This window comes from Solanum tuberosum, unplaced genomic scaffold (genome assembly GCF_000226075.1).
Source record: "Solanum tuberosum cultivar DM 1-3 516 R44 unplaced genomic scaffold, SolTub_3.0 scf00073, whole genome shotgun sequence".
NCBI classification, from domain to species: domain Eukaryota; kingdom Viridiplantae; phylum Streptophyta; class Magnoliopsida; order Solanales; family Solanaceae; genus Solanum; species Solanum tuberosum.
Genome location: NW_006239002.1, coordinates 1584787 through 1600072, shown reverse-complemented (window position 1 = coordinate 1600072; position 15286 = coordinate 1584787). Strand labels below are relative to the sequence as shown.

The 15286-nt window shown below is 35.2% G+C and overlaps 1 protein-coding gene across 1 annotated transcript; it reads right to left on the bottom strand.

The window, feature by feature from the left end:
* Positions 1-1937: 1937 nt before the first annotated feature.
* Positions 1938-15286, bottom strand: LOC102580845 (presequence protease 1, chloroplastic/mitochondrial-like). The gene is made up of 19 exons (XM_006346402.2): positions 14912-15286; positions 14651-14834; positions 14052-14226; positions 13836-13968; positions 13564-13634; positions 12743-12826; positions 10387-10477; positions 8913-9433; positions 8627-8791; positions 8324-8542; positions 8107-8234; positions 7118-7307; positions 5652-5735; positions 5457-5554; positions 4894-5158; positions 4641-4803; positions 4375-4555; positions 3243-3314; positions 1938-2489 (listed from the first exon to the last, which is right to left on the bottom strand). Exons 1-19 carry the CDS (start codon positions 15162-15164, stop codon positions 2348-2350), a joined length of 3219 nt encoding a protein of 1072 aa, XP_006346464.1. The 5' UTR covers positions 15165-15286; the 3' UTR covers positions 1938-2347.

The window sequence follows — 15286 nt, the reverse complement described above, 5'->3', positions numbered from 1 at the left end:
TGTTTTTTTGTTAAGAGATTCTCACATTTTCACAATTTAAGTACTGATTCCGTTTAAATAAAAGTAGCTCTTTTTCTTTACTTTTCGAGTAAGCATTTTGAAACTTCCTCTCATAATTGTGGAAGTAATTTTGTTCATGTACTTAGGCACCATTCATGTATTACCATAGAAATTATTTTATTTTTATCATATTGTAATGTTATATTAAATATAATATTGATTTTGATTGTTATTTAAATTTCATTATGATGTATTATTTTTTAACTTATCATTTTCCTATAACAATATTCATGATCTTTCGATATATCAATAACAATATTATACAAATAAGAGGAGCAACTCAAGTTAGACGAGAGGTAGAAATGTAATTTCAAAAGACTCGACCAGATGTAATGGGAATTAGGCAAGTACGTAGGTACATCATAATAAGTTAAATTTATATATAATTGGCAAATAGGTTAGGTTACTAGGTTTGCCAAAAAGTCTCCCTCCATGCACGACTCATAAATGTTATGCCACTTAATTAATTTTGGTATAGGACAAGGTGTGTAAAATGGATCAATTCTCCTACTCTAAAACTTATTTATTCAATTTGTAATCTTCAACTACTTATAGTACGTACTACGACATAACATAACAAAAACACAAAGAACCATAAGGAAGGACGTTATTGAATGTTTAAATTTGAAGGTATTCGAGAAATAGGGAGAAAGAAGAAAAAATAGAAGTAAAAAGCACTTCTCATTATATCTTTTTTGGTATATATATCTACTCGATATTCAATATCTATTAACTCGAGTACTCAACAACAACAATAGAGTCCCATCAATATAATGAGATCTGAGGAGGGTACGTACTATATAGAGTGTACGCAAATTTTACCACGTTTTCAAAAGACCTTCGGCTCAAATTAGCTTAAGCACTTCAAGAGATTATTTCATGTGTCCATTTGATAAGATAGTTTTTATAATCGTAGTTAAGATCAGCTTACACATATTTTAACTAATTTATCAATTGCCTCCCACCAACATCTATACAAATAAATTGGTACTATAAATAAGTTAATTGGGAGTCTTTAACAGAAAGGGAAAAAGAGTGCCTAACAATCCTCATAAAAGACAATTAATAAGTACTAATATAATACCCGTTACAAGTTATAACTGTATTGAGTTAGTTATATATGCCTTTACGCAATATTAACTGCCCATTTCAACCTTGCACCTTTCCATTAATACTTCTTAAATAGTTAGGCAAAAATAATTCAGACCAAAGTCAAATAATTAAAGAAGAGAATTTGTATTCATGGAGAAGTCATTTTCTGGTATTTGATACATGACATATATAGTTAAGTTATTCTTCATGGGAAAAAATCATCAAAAGGAAGAAAATGCTTTGACTTTTAACTACATATTCTAACACTTATATTAGTCTCTCCCACTCAAAATTTTCGTCGAAACACTTTCCAATTTGTTGATATTATTATTATCTTACACATTTTTTTTTTGTATAAGCAAAGGAATTTGTAGTAGATTGGAAGGCACATAGGATTCCCCCATATTGATAAGTTAAGGGGTGTGGCAAATATGAAAGGAGTTATGTGTAGAGAAGAGACAAGGCCCCCTAAAAACAAGGGTAAATGTCTCTTTACATCTATTTTTCAACTTATTGTCTTCATTTCTACCCAACAATAGATGTTACAATTCAGAAATATTTTGCTATATACTAATAATATTAAGCTATAACATAACATGAAAATTTATGCTTAACCACAATTGAAACAATGAGTACTTCACCTCAATTCCAAGCATTTTTGAGTCTGGCTATGTGAATTCATCATAAATTGACTAGTATTATTATATATGATAGTTGCGTACCTACGGTAACCTTCTTCCTTTATCAAATTAAGCTCGAAACCAACAACATGAGCAACCTTACAATGGCAAAACTTTTAGAAGTTTTTTGCTGAAGGAATGCAAGGTACAAAGAGACTCTGAAAGCGTGACATATGCTAATACTCAGTTCTCCAAACGGTTTCAAGCAGTTAGAAATAGTACAAGTCGAAATGCCTTGTAAAACTAATCTGTTAAAAAACTATAATCTTGAAACTTCCCAGTAAAGTTTAGGTGGCCATTGGATTAATAAATATATTGGCACACTAATTTCTCTGCCTTCCAAGCTTCTGTAAAAGCTAGCTACTATGTTCTCAAGAAAAAAGAATTGGTATTCTTCCTGATTCTATAGAGTCTTTTTCTTCCCCCTTCTTGGCTTCCTTTCCTTTAATCCGGGATTGAGGATTCTAACATCAAATGATACATACAAGCATTTTCCGAGAAAGACTTGATCAGAATCAGAGTGCTTTCTTGACTTCCAAGAAGTTAGAACGCTCCTTGTTGGCTGCCTCAACATCATCTGGTGATGCTACAGCAACAACCACTCCTTTATCTTTAACTGCCTCCATGACATCTCCAAATTTCCTGAAATCTTCCAGACTATCCCGAAAAGAAGCATGATTAGTATAACTTTATACAACTCATGGAAGAATGAGAAACTACTATTGCACAACAGGATTATAATTGCAAATTTGATTACTAATTTTCAAAACGTTCTATATTGATCTTTCTTTGCATTGTATGCTGATCTAGACTAAGAGTTGTCCTGCATTGCTGATCTATATTTTTGTATACTTCAATAATTTACAAGGTTAAATGATCTCATCATCCCTAACTTTAAACTGGAACATTTTGTCATAAAGGAAAAGGGGCTTATCAAGTGAAAATGAAATAACATAACAGCATATCAAATTGGGGGTAAATTTACTCAACAGCCAGCAAATAGTAATATTATCAAATAGACCACACTAGTTCATGATATAATAGATCATTTGCAGCAGCTCACCAGTGCTGCATAGAAAAGCACCAAACTATACATGTGTCATACCATATATGCAAACAAAATTCAGTTGAATTTGGTACTATGTTTAAATCTAAAATAGAAAATGCATACATATCAGCCAGAGACACCAGTTATATATATGTATACCATATCATGGAAACAAAATTGCACTTAAATTTAAAACTATGTTATATCTAAAGAGAGAATTCATGCATATCAGCCGAGAGGAAAGAGGCGGCTATGGCATTTGCTGTTGCTAGAAAATCATGTACTAAACATTACTTGCACTCACTTATTACTTATTATAGATCAATATTTAAGCTAAATACAGAAAGGTTCAACACTTTTACCTTGTTGATAATATCTCCTCACGTCTCCTTTGTCTTTCTTCATCTGTTACTCCCAGTAAATATCGTAATAAACTGAGACCATGAGTGAACATCATTAGGTTCAATACAAACCAGTGAACATTTTATCATGAGCAATGTCAAGAAAATTCTCAATTAGCACACAGACTTGACAGAATATAAGATCAAACTATTACTCTTTCCTCCAGAGATTATAGATTGACAAACAGTTGGACATTGGCATATTTAGATGAAGAAAGGATAAAATAGAAATTACTAACTTGCAATCCAATCCTAAAAGTCAAAAGATTAAAATCAAGAAAATAAAGTAATAGTAAAAGCAAAGTCATAGTAAAATACAACGATTTTTCTAAATTATATGTCAAATTGATCCTCCTCATACGTTTGGTAAAGAGAATAATCTTATCCTTTTAGAATAATAACAAATGGACAATGTTCATTGGAACATGAAAATGTGGCTAAATTGGTCCGTATAACCCTATAAAAATGAAAATTAAAAAAAAAAAAGTTGTAAAGTTGCACTTCTTCAATTATTATTTCTTGCATGTAACAAAGTGAAATCCAATTATTCCTATAAGTTAACTCATGGCAATCATTATCAATGGATTCCAATGGATATTAATTTTTGCAATTCCAAATAAACAATAAGCTGATTATCAAATCCCTAGAGAAAAGAAAAAATTATTGTTCTCAAACCAAAGCCAATTAATCATCATTTTGGTAGTTCAAATTTTTTTTTTGCCTCTGTATTATAACAGTTCTATAGACCGCAACAAATTCAAACAGATCAAGCCTGACTAATCTGACAAAACACAAAACATGCAGGCCCATAAGCACGTCGTGAAGAAAAAACATTGACAAGATATTTTGCGTGTATTACCAAACAGAACATCTAACATTCACGGAATTAAAAACCCTTTCCAAAGCATTCAGCACTCCAACGGTACTAAGGTAAATACAGAATCAGGTTCAATATTGACAGAAACAAGAAAGAAATTTTAGTTGAAATGATCTAGCCTAGAGAATTAATAGTTAGAGAATGGAAGCATACGAAGATGTCCTTGCACTCGGAGAGTAATATGAGAGCACAGAATAGGACTGGTCATCCACTTACCTACTGTATCCTTTGGCGTCAGGCAACTGGTAAGAATCTACATCTCCAATAGTCCCAATAATTGCCTTTGTGAGTGCATCATCATCCATTTCAAGTTCTTTAAGGAAACTACTGGTTCCGTCATACACATCAAGTGTCTTCAATAAATTTGGGTCTCGGTAGGATAAAAATGAGAATACCCCTGATGAACCAAAATCTAAGATGTTAGCTAGAGAAACATTGGACCTGGAAGTACATCTTCAGATAAGATGAACACAAAACCATACCTGAATGGGAGTCGAAACTACAAAATCCTCCATAAGCTCCACCACTAACACGTACACGATCCCACAGCCATGTATTACTGATATAATTAGAAATAACATAAGCACTGCCTTTAAGCTCATAACCAGCTTCATACAGATTAGCTGCTTTTCCAACATAATTCACCTATAAGAAGTATCCCCTCAAAATCATCAGCTGAATTTTGACAGTGAGATAGTGTAAGGTCGAACAACAAAACTTTAGGAGACAGCTAACCTGAGTAGGAACAACAAAAGCTTCATTTGAGCGAGACAATTGTGCATTCCAAGCAGCTGACTCCACTAGAGATGTGCTTGGAAGCAAATCAAGAAATTCGCTAATATGTTTCTCCGCGTTGTTGAGATTCTTCCCATCAGCTGTCAAATTTATCAGACACCCATTCTTGGAAAGTAAAGATTTTCGGATCTCCTCAAGGGATGATGATATTTGGGGCCAATCCTTCTCAACTTGGTCTTCAAGAACCTTCAGAAATTCCAAGTAGCTGCACACACAGACAAAGAGAAAGAGGGGAACGGGTAAATTATGCTGTTTCAAATATTTACATTCTCCTTTTTCCCGTGGATGGAGGACATTTATCATAAGCCAATCCAAAACAGAAAAATTATGGAAGCCTATACAGCTAGAACATCAGACAGATAAATCTAAATAAGCCAAAGCTGTCCAATCAGGATCAATATGTAGGTACCCAGAGGGATAGGCCCATTGAAGTTTGAAATTTTTTTCCAACAACCATCATTGGGACAAAGTCATTCAATATTAAAGGCACAAAGTCATCTAACCTTACACCACCCATTTGTTCAGATATCCACCCGGCAACGTTGAGCTTAGCACCCATCCTTGCAGCAGCAATGCTATGACCACTGCCTCTTAGACGATTCTAGAACCAAAAGTTCATGAGAAAAAAAGTTAGATTATACACCATGCACATTCATTTACAACAGCTCTTACTGTTCCAAGACTGCATGTATGTATACCTCCATTCTCGATCTGCTTTGAGAAACAAACTGCTTGAAACGCTTTTGGTCATCAAGTTGGACATCTTGAAGAACGCGGTTGATCTACAACAAACAAATTGACAAGATCTTATCAATAAGAAAATGGCTAGACAAATTACAAGCTTCATAGATATCTACTACCAAGTCAGAGCATCAGCTCATAGCGAGAAAATAGTTCATACTACCTTACATTCAGTATAGTTGGCATGATTGACAAGGTCCATTAGTAGACCTCGGACTAATTTCTACCAAATAAATCCATATACCAGATAACTGTATGTCAAAGGAAATCATAAAACCATGTTCGATACTTTATACATATGATTAACAGGTCCAAATACAAGCAAGAATTACATGAAATCTCCATCCAGGTTGCAACTATGATTTTATGATATTGTCTTCCTTCCTATGCTGGTATGAGAAATATGATGCTTCGCTCAAAATCAAGGTTTAAATTCAAGACTTGAAAGTAAGGAAGGTATGTCCTCTAGAGCTTAATATGGCCCGCATCTCCTCTTTAATTTATCCAAGGTAGAACTCATAAATTGAACCAATAGGAGACTCTAAATATATCAGAAAATGCAAAGAGATAAGTCATATCATGTTGGAAAGATGCATAATTCATTTAGCTTCCTTGAAGTGAAGGAAACAAATTGAGGAATAGAGACTGGAGTTTGTCAAAGGCCAATAGTTCCACATAGCAACATGCTCGGCACAAGTTTATGGAGACTCTAAATTTATCAAAAAATGCAAAGGGATAAGTAGGGTTATATCATGTTGGAAAAATGCATAAATAATTTAGCTTCCTTGAAGGGAAGGAAATAAATTAAGGAATAGAGTTTGGAGTTTGTCGAAGGCCAATAGTTCCACATAGCAACATGCTCGGCACAAGTTTATGGAGACTCTAAATTTATCAAAAAATGCAAAGGGATAAGTAGGGTTATATCATGTTGGAAAAATGCATAAATAATTTAGCTTCCTTGAAGGGAAGGAAATAAATTAAGGAATAGAGTTTGGAGTTTGTCGAAGGCCAATAGTTCCACATAGCAACATGCTCGGCACAAGTTTATGGACAACATACACCATCACTGTACTAGCCAACTAAGCACTCTCAATCTAAAATTTACCTTATACAGTCCTTAAACCACTAAATGAAAATCTACACAAACTGTACTCAGTCATACCCACTAAATGGAAATCTACACAAACATGATCATTTTGAGGAAAGCCCACTTGCATGTCAAAAATAGTCAAACTTAACAAACACCTTTTCCTGTTAAATTTTAACACAACTTTGACAGGTCCTTAGCTCCAAATGTCATCACTACAAAGACCTTGAAACATAAAATTACCACCCCTATTCACATACAATTACATCACATCATGTTTGCTATAGAGTGGAAGACGACCATTTAAAGCTATAAATTACCAAAATATTGATTTACCAAGTAAAATAAATCTTCTGTACGTTGTGACATGGCTTTGCCTCGAACAATTATCTTGCTACATGGCTCCACCTTGCCATGCACGGATGAGGTGAAAGGATAGACCGATAGCCCTCCAGTTTTCCTTCCAATTAACTGGTTCAACTGCACAAAGTCTAAATCCTTTGTGCCCATCTCCAGCAGAGACTGACTGTCAAGAAATTTTGCACATCAGAATCAAATAATCTTCAATTCATGAACTCACATCTCACTATCAAAAAAGCTAGGAATGGTTTTCCACATAAGATAAGTAGAAAGTGTGAACTTATTTACACAACACCAAAGGTTAAAAGATGCATCGGCCTATTAGATCATCATAATCCTGCTCCTCCTCAAGTTGAGCTTCACTATCATCAGCTATAGCTAGTCCTTTCAATCGCACAATGTCAAAAAGTTCTAAAGTGAAAACAAGCTACCTGAACACTCTTCTGAAACCACAAAGCGTATTCTAGAGTGATATGAATATGATACATAAGCTTCAAATAATGCAGGCAAGAAACTGGAGACCTCATAAACAAACAGGGATAGACAGAAGGATGGGAAAATCCACTACCGATCTACTGAACAAAGTCTTGAGAAGAAAGAAGGCAAACAAGACTTGGGTTTTATGAGAACAAGGACCACTATAATGCTTGAAGATGGCAATGGCTTCTGACAGAAACTTGATGCATCTCCCTTCAACTCAAGGACCAAAGAAGCCTATACAACATCCAATCATCAAGTTCAAATAACAAATCAAAAGAATATGAGACCGCAACTACTGGTCCAGCGAGGGTCTTCATGAGTGTAACTTTTACTATGCCATACCTATAAATTCTAAGTTCATTTATTTCCACTGTTTGTTTCACCTCCCTATTAGAAAATCCTCTTTATCCTTTCTTTTTAGAGAAGCAAGAGCCGTCACTGTGATAGAAACATTAATATCTAAGCAGTTCAGGGAAACATATTACCAGAAAAGTGGGACTAATGGTAGCAGCTCTTGCTTCAATGAGCTCAAGTTGAAGACAACTTCAGCATAAAGAACATCGTTTGTGAAGAGGTCGTGCTTCAAAACTTTTACCCCATTGATGTCTCCAATCTACATAAAAGGCCAAACAAGTTACTTTAAAATGGAATCTAATTTAACAGAATTAAAGAAAAGAAAAGAACAAGGTAAGTTGTGATTACCTCAGTTGGAACTAGGACAGGTTCTCGAGGAATATCTTGTAGAGAGAGGCTGGGCACACTCTTTAGAGCTTCTGGTGGGTCAGGAGTTTCTTGCTTTAACCGTAGCTCATGTGTTGCTCGAGCCAGCTCAGCAAGATCCTCTTGGGTCATGCTTGCTTTAACTTTATCCAATGTTTCTTTTTCTATTTGTTCTTCACGAGATGCCTTCTCTGGGTCAGGCTGAAGAAAAGAACACTCATATTTAACAGACATCAAAAGCTCATATCTTTTCAAAGAAACGAAATTAGAATTAACGATAATAACCTGCATCTCAACCGTTACACGGTGTGGATTCCTCAAGATGTATTGGTCCATTAAAGGAGCAAAAACAGCTTTGGAGCCTTCCTTAGCTATTCTGGCTTTCAGGGCCTCCAGAGGCTTTTGATACTTCAGTGGTTCAAATGGATCCATGTCATAAACCCATTTCCCCTAGAAGAAACATCAAAATGAAAAGAAAAAAAAAACACTCATCCATTACAAAAAAAGGGAAAAGAAAATGCAAGTGATGAGAATCAAGACAAATGATAGACTTATGAAAGTTTTTTCGTACAATGGAGCGGAGCATCAATGCTAAACCACGTGGGAATGAGCCAGTGTTATTTTCTCTAAGAGAAAATTCAATTGTGTTCATTGATGCCTCCACGGCATCCAAATCAAAACCTTTCTCAACTAAGCCTTCTAGGGTGCTCATGATCAATTCTTCAACCTTTTGAATGTTCTCTTCTGAGACACCCTTTAACCCAATGCTAAACTGAGGCTGAAGGAGCTCATCCTCAATCCCTCCACCAACAATAGCATCTCCGAAACCACTTTCTAGCAAGATCTTCCTCAAGGGAGAAGCTGGAGTTCCCAAAAGCAGATGATCCAGAAATCCTAGGGCAAGCTCAGTTTCCAAATCCAGTGGCTTGTCAGATAGCAGCCAATTAACGCACACCATGTGCTTCTTTTTCAGGTCCCCATCTTCCCCAACAGGATATTTTTCTACAATCCTGACCGGCTCCGAAAATAGCCTCTGTGGTTCAACTCTTGATTCTTGTGGAGCTGAACTGGCATCAAACATGTTCAAATACTCTGCACGTAATTACACACATTATAGGAACATGAGATGCACCAGTTTTCAAGACAAGCTTCAGGGTTCTAATATAAACTGAAGTCATTACTGGATAGAACAAACACAGCTGGATACCATGTAGATTTTCACAAATTTGTGTGCCATGTGATTAATATAATGACATTCCAATTTCCAACTCCATTTTCGCATGTTATACTTATTTATTTCTATTTCTATTTCCTGTTCATTTAACTTTTGAAGAACTCTTGGAATTTTTGACAGCCAGCATATTGTTCAAAACCGACCGAGAACAAAGAACAAAAGTTGGACAAGTACATGAATATAAGCTCCAAAAAAAGGTACAGAAAGCAAACCTGCGACATAGCAATTATATTTTTTTCGCAAATTTCATATGACTCAAATCAAAGGAAAACAGAAGAACATGGAAACAATTTCTGACCACATAGGGGTCTGATGATAGGCACTACCAAAATAACATCTGGGGATAAAATAGAGGGAAAAAACCAAGAACACAGTTAACAATGGGGCACATAATAACTAAATAGAAGATTGGGAACGTGCTTTTCATTATCTTGGAAGTCACAAATGCTTCTTCCAATGTGTCCTTGTTAATCTTGGTTGGACTAGAAATGACACAAAATAAATAATGTAAAACGTGTCATGTCCCCCAAATTTTTAAAATTGTGTGTAATGATGTCCATATGCTGTTGAGCTATGTGCAAAAAAATTAAAATAAAATAAGGCCTCTGATAGGTGTAGGTAAAGTTTCTGAGATTGGAATGTCAACGATTTTGTAATATCCATGTGTCCTTTAACACATCTAAAAAGTACATGAGAGTAATGAATATCCGAGCCAAACCACTGTTCAAGAAGGATTCCTAGTATAGGCAAACCACATGAATTAACACTGTTCATGTTCATTTGAAATTGTAAGAGGCAAACAAATAAGTACCACTTAAGATCCGCAGACGTTCATTTGGGTCATCGTCTCCATAAAACCATATTCTTGCATTGCTTGGATGGTAAAATTTTCTGTGGAACTCCTGCAAAAATATAGAACAGAAAACACCAGTCACACTAAGAGGCTAAGGAATCAACTCTTAGAGGCAGACAGACATGTTAGTTAATTAGTCACGACTACTCTCCCTTTTGCCAGCATTACCAAGTAATAAGTGTAGCTTGAAATAAATTAAGAAATATTGATGCATCACTAACCTATACAGTAGATATGATAGTTTCAAATTGCAGTTGTCTCATTGTGCATCTTCTTTTCTTTTTGATTCCTCAATGCAACTATATATACGGCTCAGTTACAATACACGATATTTTTCCAATGTGTAACAACATCCAATTTAAGGACTTAACTCATCCAATAATTTAACATATATACATGAACACCAAAAGATTCGCCACGATAAATGATGAAAACTTTGGTGAAAGTCACCATCAGAACCTTCCAGGAAAACCCTTGATTGTTGAAATCTATTGGAAGGTTAATGTCTTAAAAATGATCAGAAGGAATGGACACGGGTGAAGAGGTGACGTGCCATCAAATCAGCCACCAGAAAGAGAAAGAGAGGTAAGACTTTGGCCAACAAGTAGCGTAAGACCGTTTAGTGATAGCTGAAGCTACTTGAATCTCTACAAAGATTGAAGAAATTCTAAAGCTATGTGTATGAGAGAAAAGAAGATTTTAATTGAATTCAAAACATCTATGTATGGTGGCCGAACACAATACATATAATTTGTCCATGCAGCACAATATCCAATTTAAGAACTTAACTCTTCATATATTATAACTAAACAATCTATCATTGAAACTTAACATTCTAGCAATCAACAAAACTTGCAACCATTTAAAAAAAAAAACAATCAACATAACCTTTAAACCAGGATTAATTTAAAACAATGGAATCACTACAATGGCCAAGGTAATTCTTCCTGATACCCAAGTACTGACATCTTACACTAAAAACCATGATTTCATATGTCCTTCTAGGTGCTGTCAAAAGCAAAGTGTAGAAGCACCAAGAGGTTAGCTAGTATTGGTCTGGTAATTGGCAAAAGTAGTGTTAGTGAAGAAAGGCGTACATGAAGAAAACAAACACACAACCACACACATAATGCTAAAACCAACTATAATAAAAAAGTTAAAAACAGCATTGTTACCATTCTTAAAAAACTGTAATAAAAACAACCATATGGCCAAAGAATCGACAAAGCTACTACTTGAGTAAAACATGTGAAGTAAAACCATGTTAAACTCAAAACTACTTTAATTTTTGTAACTTAGACGGCATTAAATAGTTTTAACCTCTATTCAAATGTAGTGGCTAGATTTCTTATAATAACTTCTAATATCTCTAGCAATTTTTTCATAACTTTGATTAAGAATAAGTATACCAATCCATCTCAATGCAGGGTCCATAGGTTAGTTAGCTAGCTTTTGTAGACACACGCCGCTTCACCTTAATGCTTGTAGTGAAGCGCTACCTTACTGGAGCAAAACATCCAGCTTTTACTATGCCTGATATCAAGGTTTATGCACGCCTTTACTAACTGTGATCCTTCTAAGAGCCTCAATAAATATTTCTGTGATATCTCGACCTTGTATGGCCCAAAGCATGTTGCTAAGCACTTCATTTGAGAAGCTTATGGCTTCTCACCTTGAAAATTAAAGCCCGCGGTCCCTAGATTCTAATGTGTCCAAAACCCATGAAAACAAGACGAAAACAGTACTTGATCATAGAATGATGACAATTCACAACTATGATGGCCATTTGATTGTGCATGGAGCATATACAAGCTTTTGCATAACTTGTAAGCAAGAGAGAATCATTGAACATCATAACTCTAGCTTCGAGCTTACTTCGGCAGCTACAAGATGACAGTTAACCAGATAAGATATGATCTATCAGCCACCAAAAAGTAGCAGCTCAAGTTTTCTCTTCGCAGTTGAAAATACAGGTACACTTATAAGTTATAATACATTAATGGAGCATCTGTATACATGAAGCAAGTAATACACAACCACAAACAACTCTGGCCCACAGTTTTCAATAACATCCAAATTCAACTAAACACCCTCACAACAAGCATGACAAGAAACATTGGGAAATACTACAAAACGACAATGGGAAGAATCCAAGAATTAACATAATCATGTTATGAAGAAAGATTAGCATTGTATGATTGTATTAACAAAAACTTATGAATGCTTTGAAGTTCTTTTTTATGAGTAATGTGAATATTTTGAAGTTCACAATCCTTGAAGAACAAGCAAAACTAATGGGAAAGAGACTACCAACCTTAAATTCCTCAAAAGAAAGGCTAGGAATTACTCGTGGGTCACCACCACTGTCAACACCATAGGTATTATCAGGAAAAAGCGCCTGTAGAAGACATAAGTCACTACTTAAATAAACAATAGTCTGGTAAAATATAGCACTACTTCTATTTTGTGGAAGAAACCCATGGATTGAGCTATTGAATAAAGAAACCTAGAAACCTCTGAAGTGTATTGGCAGCATCAAATTACAAATCCCTTACATGAATTATTAGCCATGTACACAGCTTTGTGATGTTCTCTTTGAATTGACACAAGATTTAGCATTCCATAACTTACTTTCCAAGCATTAAATTTACTTTAGTAAATATGACAATATAAAACAAAGTACTTCGCCTTGTAAAATGCACAAAACATTTCTTTAAACACATACAGTTATTCGGTGTTCTTAAATCCATCTGAGTCCACCTTATTTGTTGAGCTCATGCACTAAACTACTTTTTGGTCTTTAGGCTATAAACCTGGTTAGCATCTATAGTGATTACAAGCTTGATATGTGATAAGATATTCACTAATCCAGTGCGTACCTTTTAATCAGGATTCGGGAGGATTTTAAATTATTGAATGAGTTAAAAATTGGAGTCCATTAATTGACAGCATTTCTACAGCACATTTCATTAATTATATCCGATCAATAAAAATTGTTATATCTAATACAAACATTCAGCAATAACAATCAACCCTATCCACATGCTCGCAAAAATATAAGAATACTTCAACAATTAATCACTTGTCAGCCCTTATACAAATGTTTGATGACTATCTTAAGTGTGGCATCCATACCTGCTGGGAAGTTCGTCCCAGTAGATTATCAGGCTGAGAATAAACTCCCTTCATCTCATTGAACACAACCCCTGAAGTTATATAAAAAACTTTTAGATATGCAGGGACAAGCTGTGGATGCACCACTATCCATTGGGATTAAAGAAAAAGACAAAAAGAATTGTTCGAAGAAGCTATTGCAGAACATCGATAAAAACACAAGAAAAAGAAGTTATCACAAGAAAGAAACAGGAAAAAAAAAAAAGGATGATTCAAGAGGCTTATGGGGGAACCTTTAAAAGTTATGTCGTCTGAGGGGTCATTCAGTTCATAATGCCAACCCTCTTGTTGAAATGTTTGGAAATCCTCCACACATTTAGGGAAAAAGACAGCATCTAAGTACACATCAACCAGGTTGTAGAAATCCTGTTTCGAAGAGATAAGCATGTATTAGATGGAAGCAAACTTTTACTTCCATAATAATATTCAACATGTAATGTTGTCATAACCTTTGTATTTGTGGACGCCACAGGATAACATGTCCTATCCGGATATGTGAAAGCATTCAGAAAAGTGTTCAAGCTTCCCTTCAACAGTTCAACAAATGGTTCTTTCAAGGGATACTTTCTTGAACCACAAAGTACACTATGTTCCAATATGTGAGGAATTCCAGTAGAATCTTTCCTGCATTAACATTAAGTTTTCAGGCACGGGCTGTTACTTGTTTTCCATAAAGAAAAACAAAAGTAATTATTATCAAAATCTTGATTTCCGTTGACAAGTAGCTCCTTCTTTGTCTTTCTTGATTTCATTACTCAAACGAATAAAGAACTAATCAAGAAACAGATTCTTAGCGTAACAAATCAAGAATTTATTAAGAACTCATCTACCAAAATTTTCAAAATTTTGATTTCCATTGGCATGTAGCTCTGTCTTTGTCTTTCTTGATTTCATTACTCTAACAGATCAAGAACTTATCAAGAAACAGATTCTTTGTGTAACAAATCAAGAAACAGATTCTTTGTGTAACAAATCAAGAAATCATCAGCCACATTTAATAGATAGGTAGTCCTTATAAGCACACTATAATACGAGAAGATAAACTTACGGAGGCGTCCGGAAGACAACACCGAAGACCTTATTCTCATCGTCATTGGACACTGACATTACTTCAGCGCCTGTTTTCTTGTGTTTATACAATACAGCTTTAGATTTACACTCATCAATAAACTGCTCAGACACTTTCTCGAACCCGAATTTCTCCGCAACTTCATCATCAGCACCAAGAAACTCTAAGAATTAAAACAAGAAAGACTCAAAATTAGACAAGAAAGAGTCAAATTAGAAGATAGCAATGGTGTATATTCACCTTGAGATGATTGAGGGGAAGAAGTAGCGATGGCTCGAACAGATAGAGGGTAAAACTGTCTTTTCAAGTTGATTGAAGACGATATTCCGCGAACGTTACTCCGAACAAGTGAACGGCGGCGGTGAAGATTCTGGAGTAAACGGTGTCGTCTAGCTGAGTAAGAAGCGAATCTGTGTGAAGAGCGTGAGAAGATTCTAGAGAAAGCGAGACTGGAAGTGGAAGATAGAGAGCGAAGAAGCACCGCTCTCTCCATTGATGGCTTGAGGAGAAAGGAAGTGTGCGAAGAAGAAGATGGGGTTTATGGTTGAGAAGGAAATATATAGAAATATCGAAGGGGGTTTTAATGGTGAACGGTCTAAAATGACTTTGGGTTTA

Excerpts from the sequence above, each read along its gene's own strand:
- LOC102580845 (XM_006346402.2), bottom strand. The coding sequence starts at position 15,164 with ATGGAGAGAGCGGTGCTTCTTCGCTCTCTATCTTCCACTTCCAGTCTC. Across the intron at positions 8,792-8,912 it reads CATTGATGCTCCGCTCCATT|GGGAAATGGGTTTATGACAT; the intron begins GTACGAAAAAAC and ends TGTTTCTTCTAG. Across the intron at positions 2,490-3,242 it reads GAGGAGATATTATCAACAAG|TCTGGAAGATTTCAGGAAAT; the intron begins GTAAAAGTGTTG and ends TTTTCGGGATAG.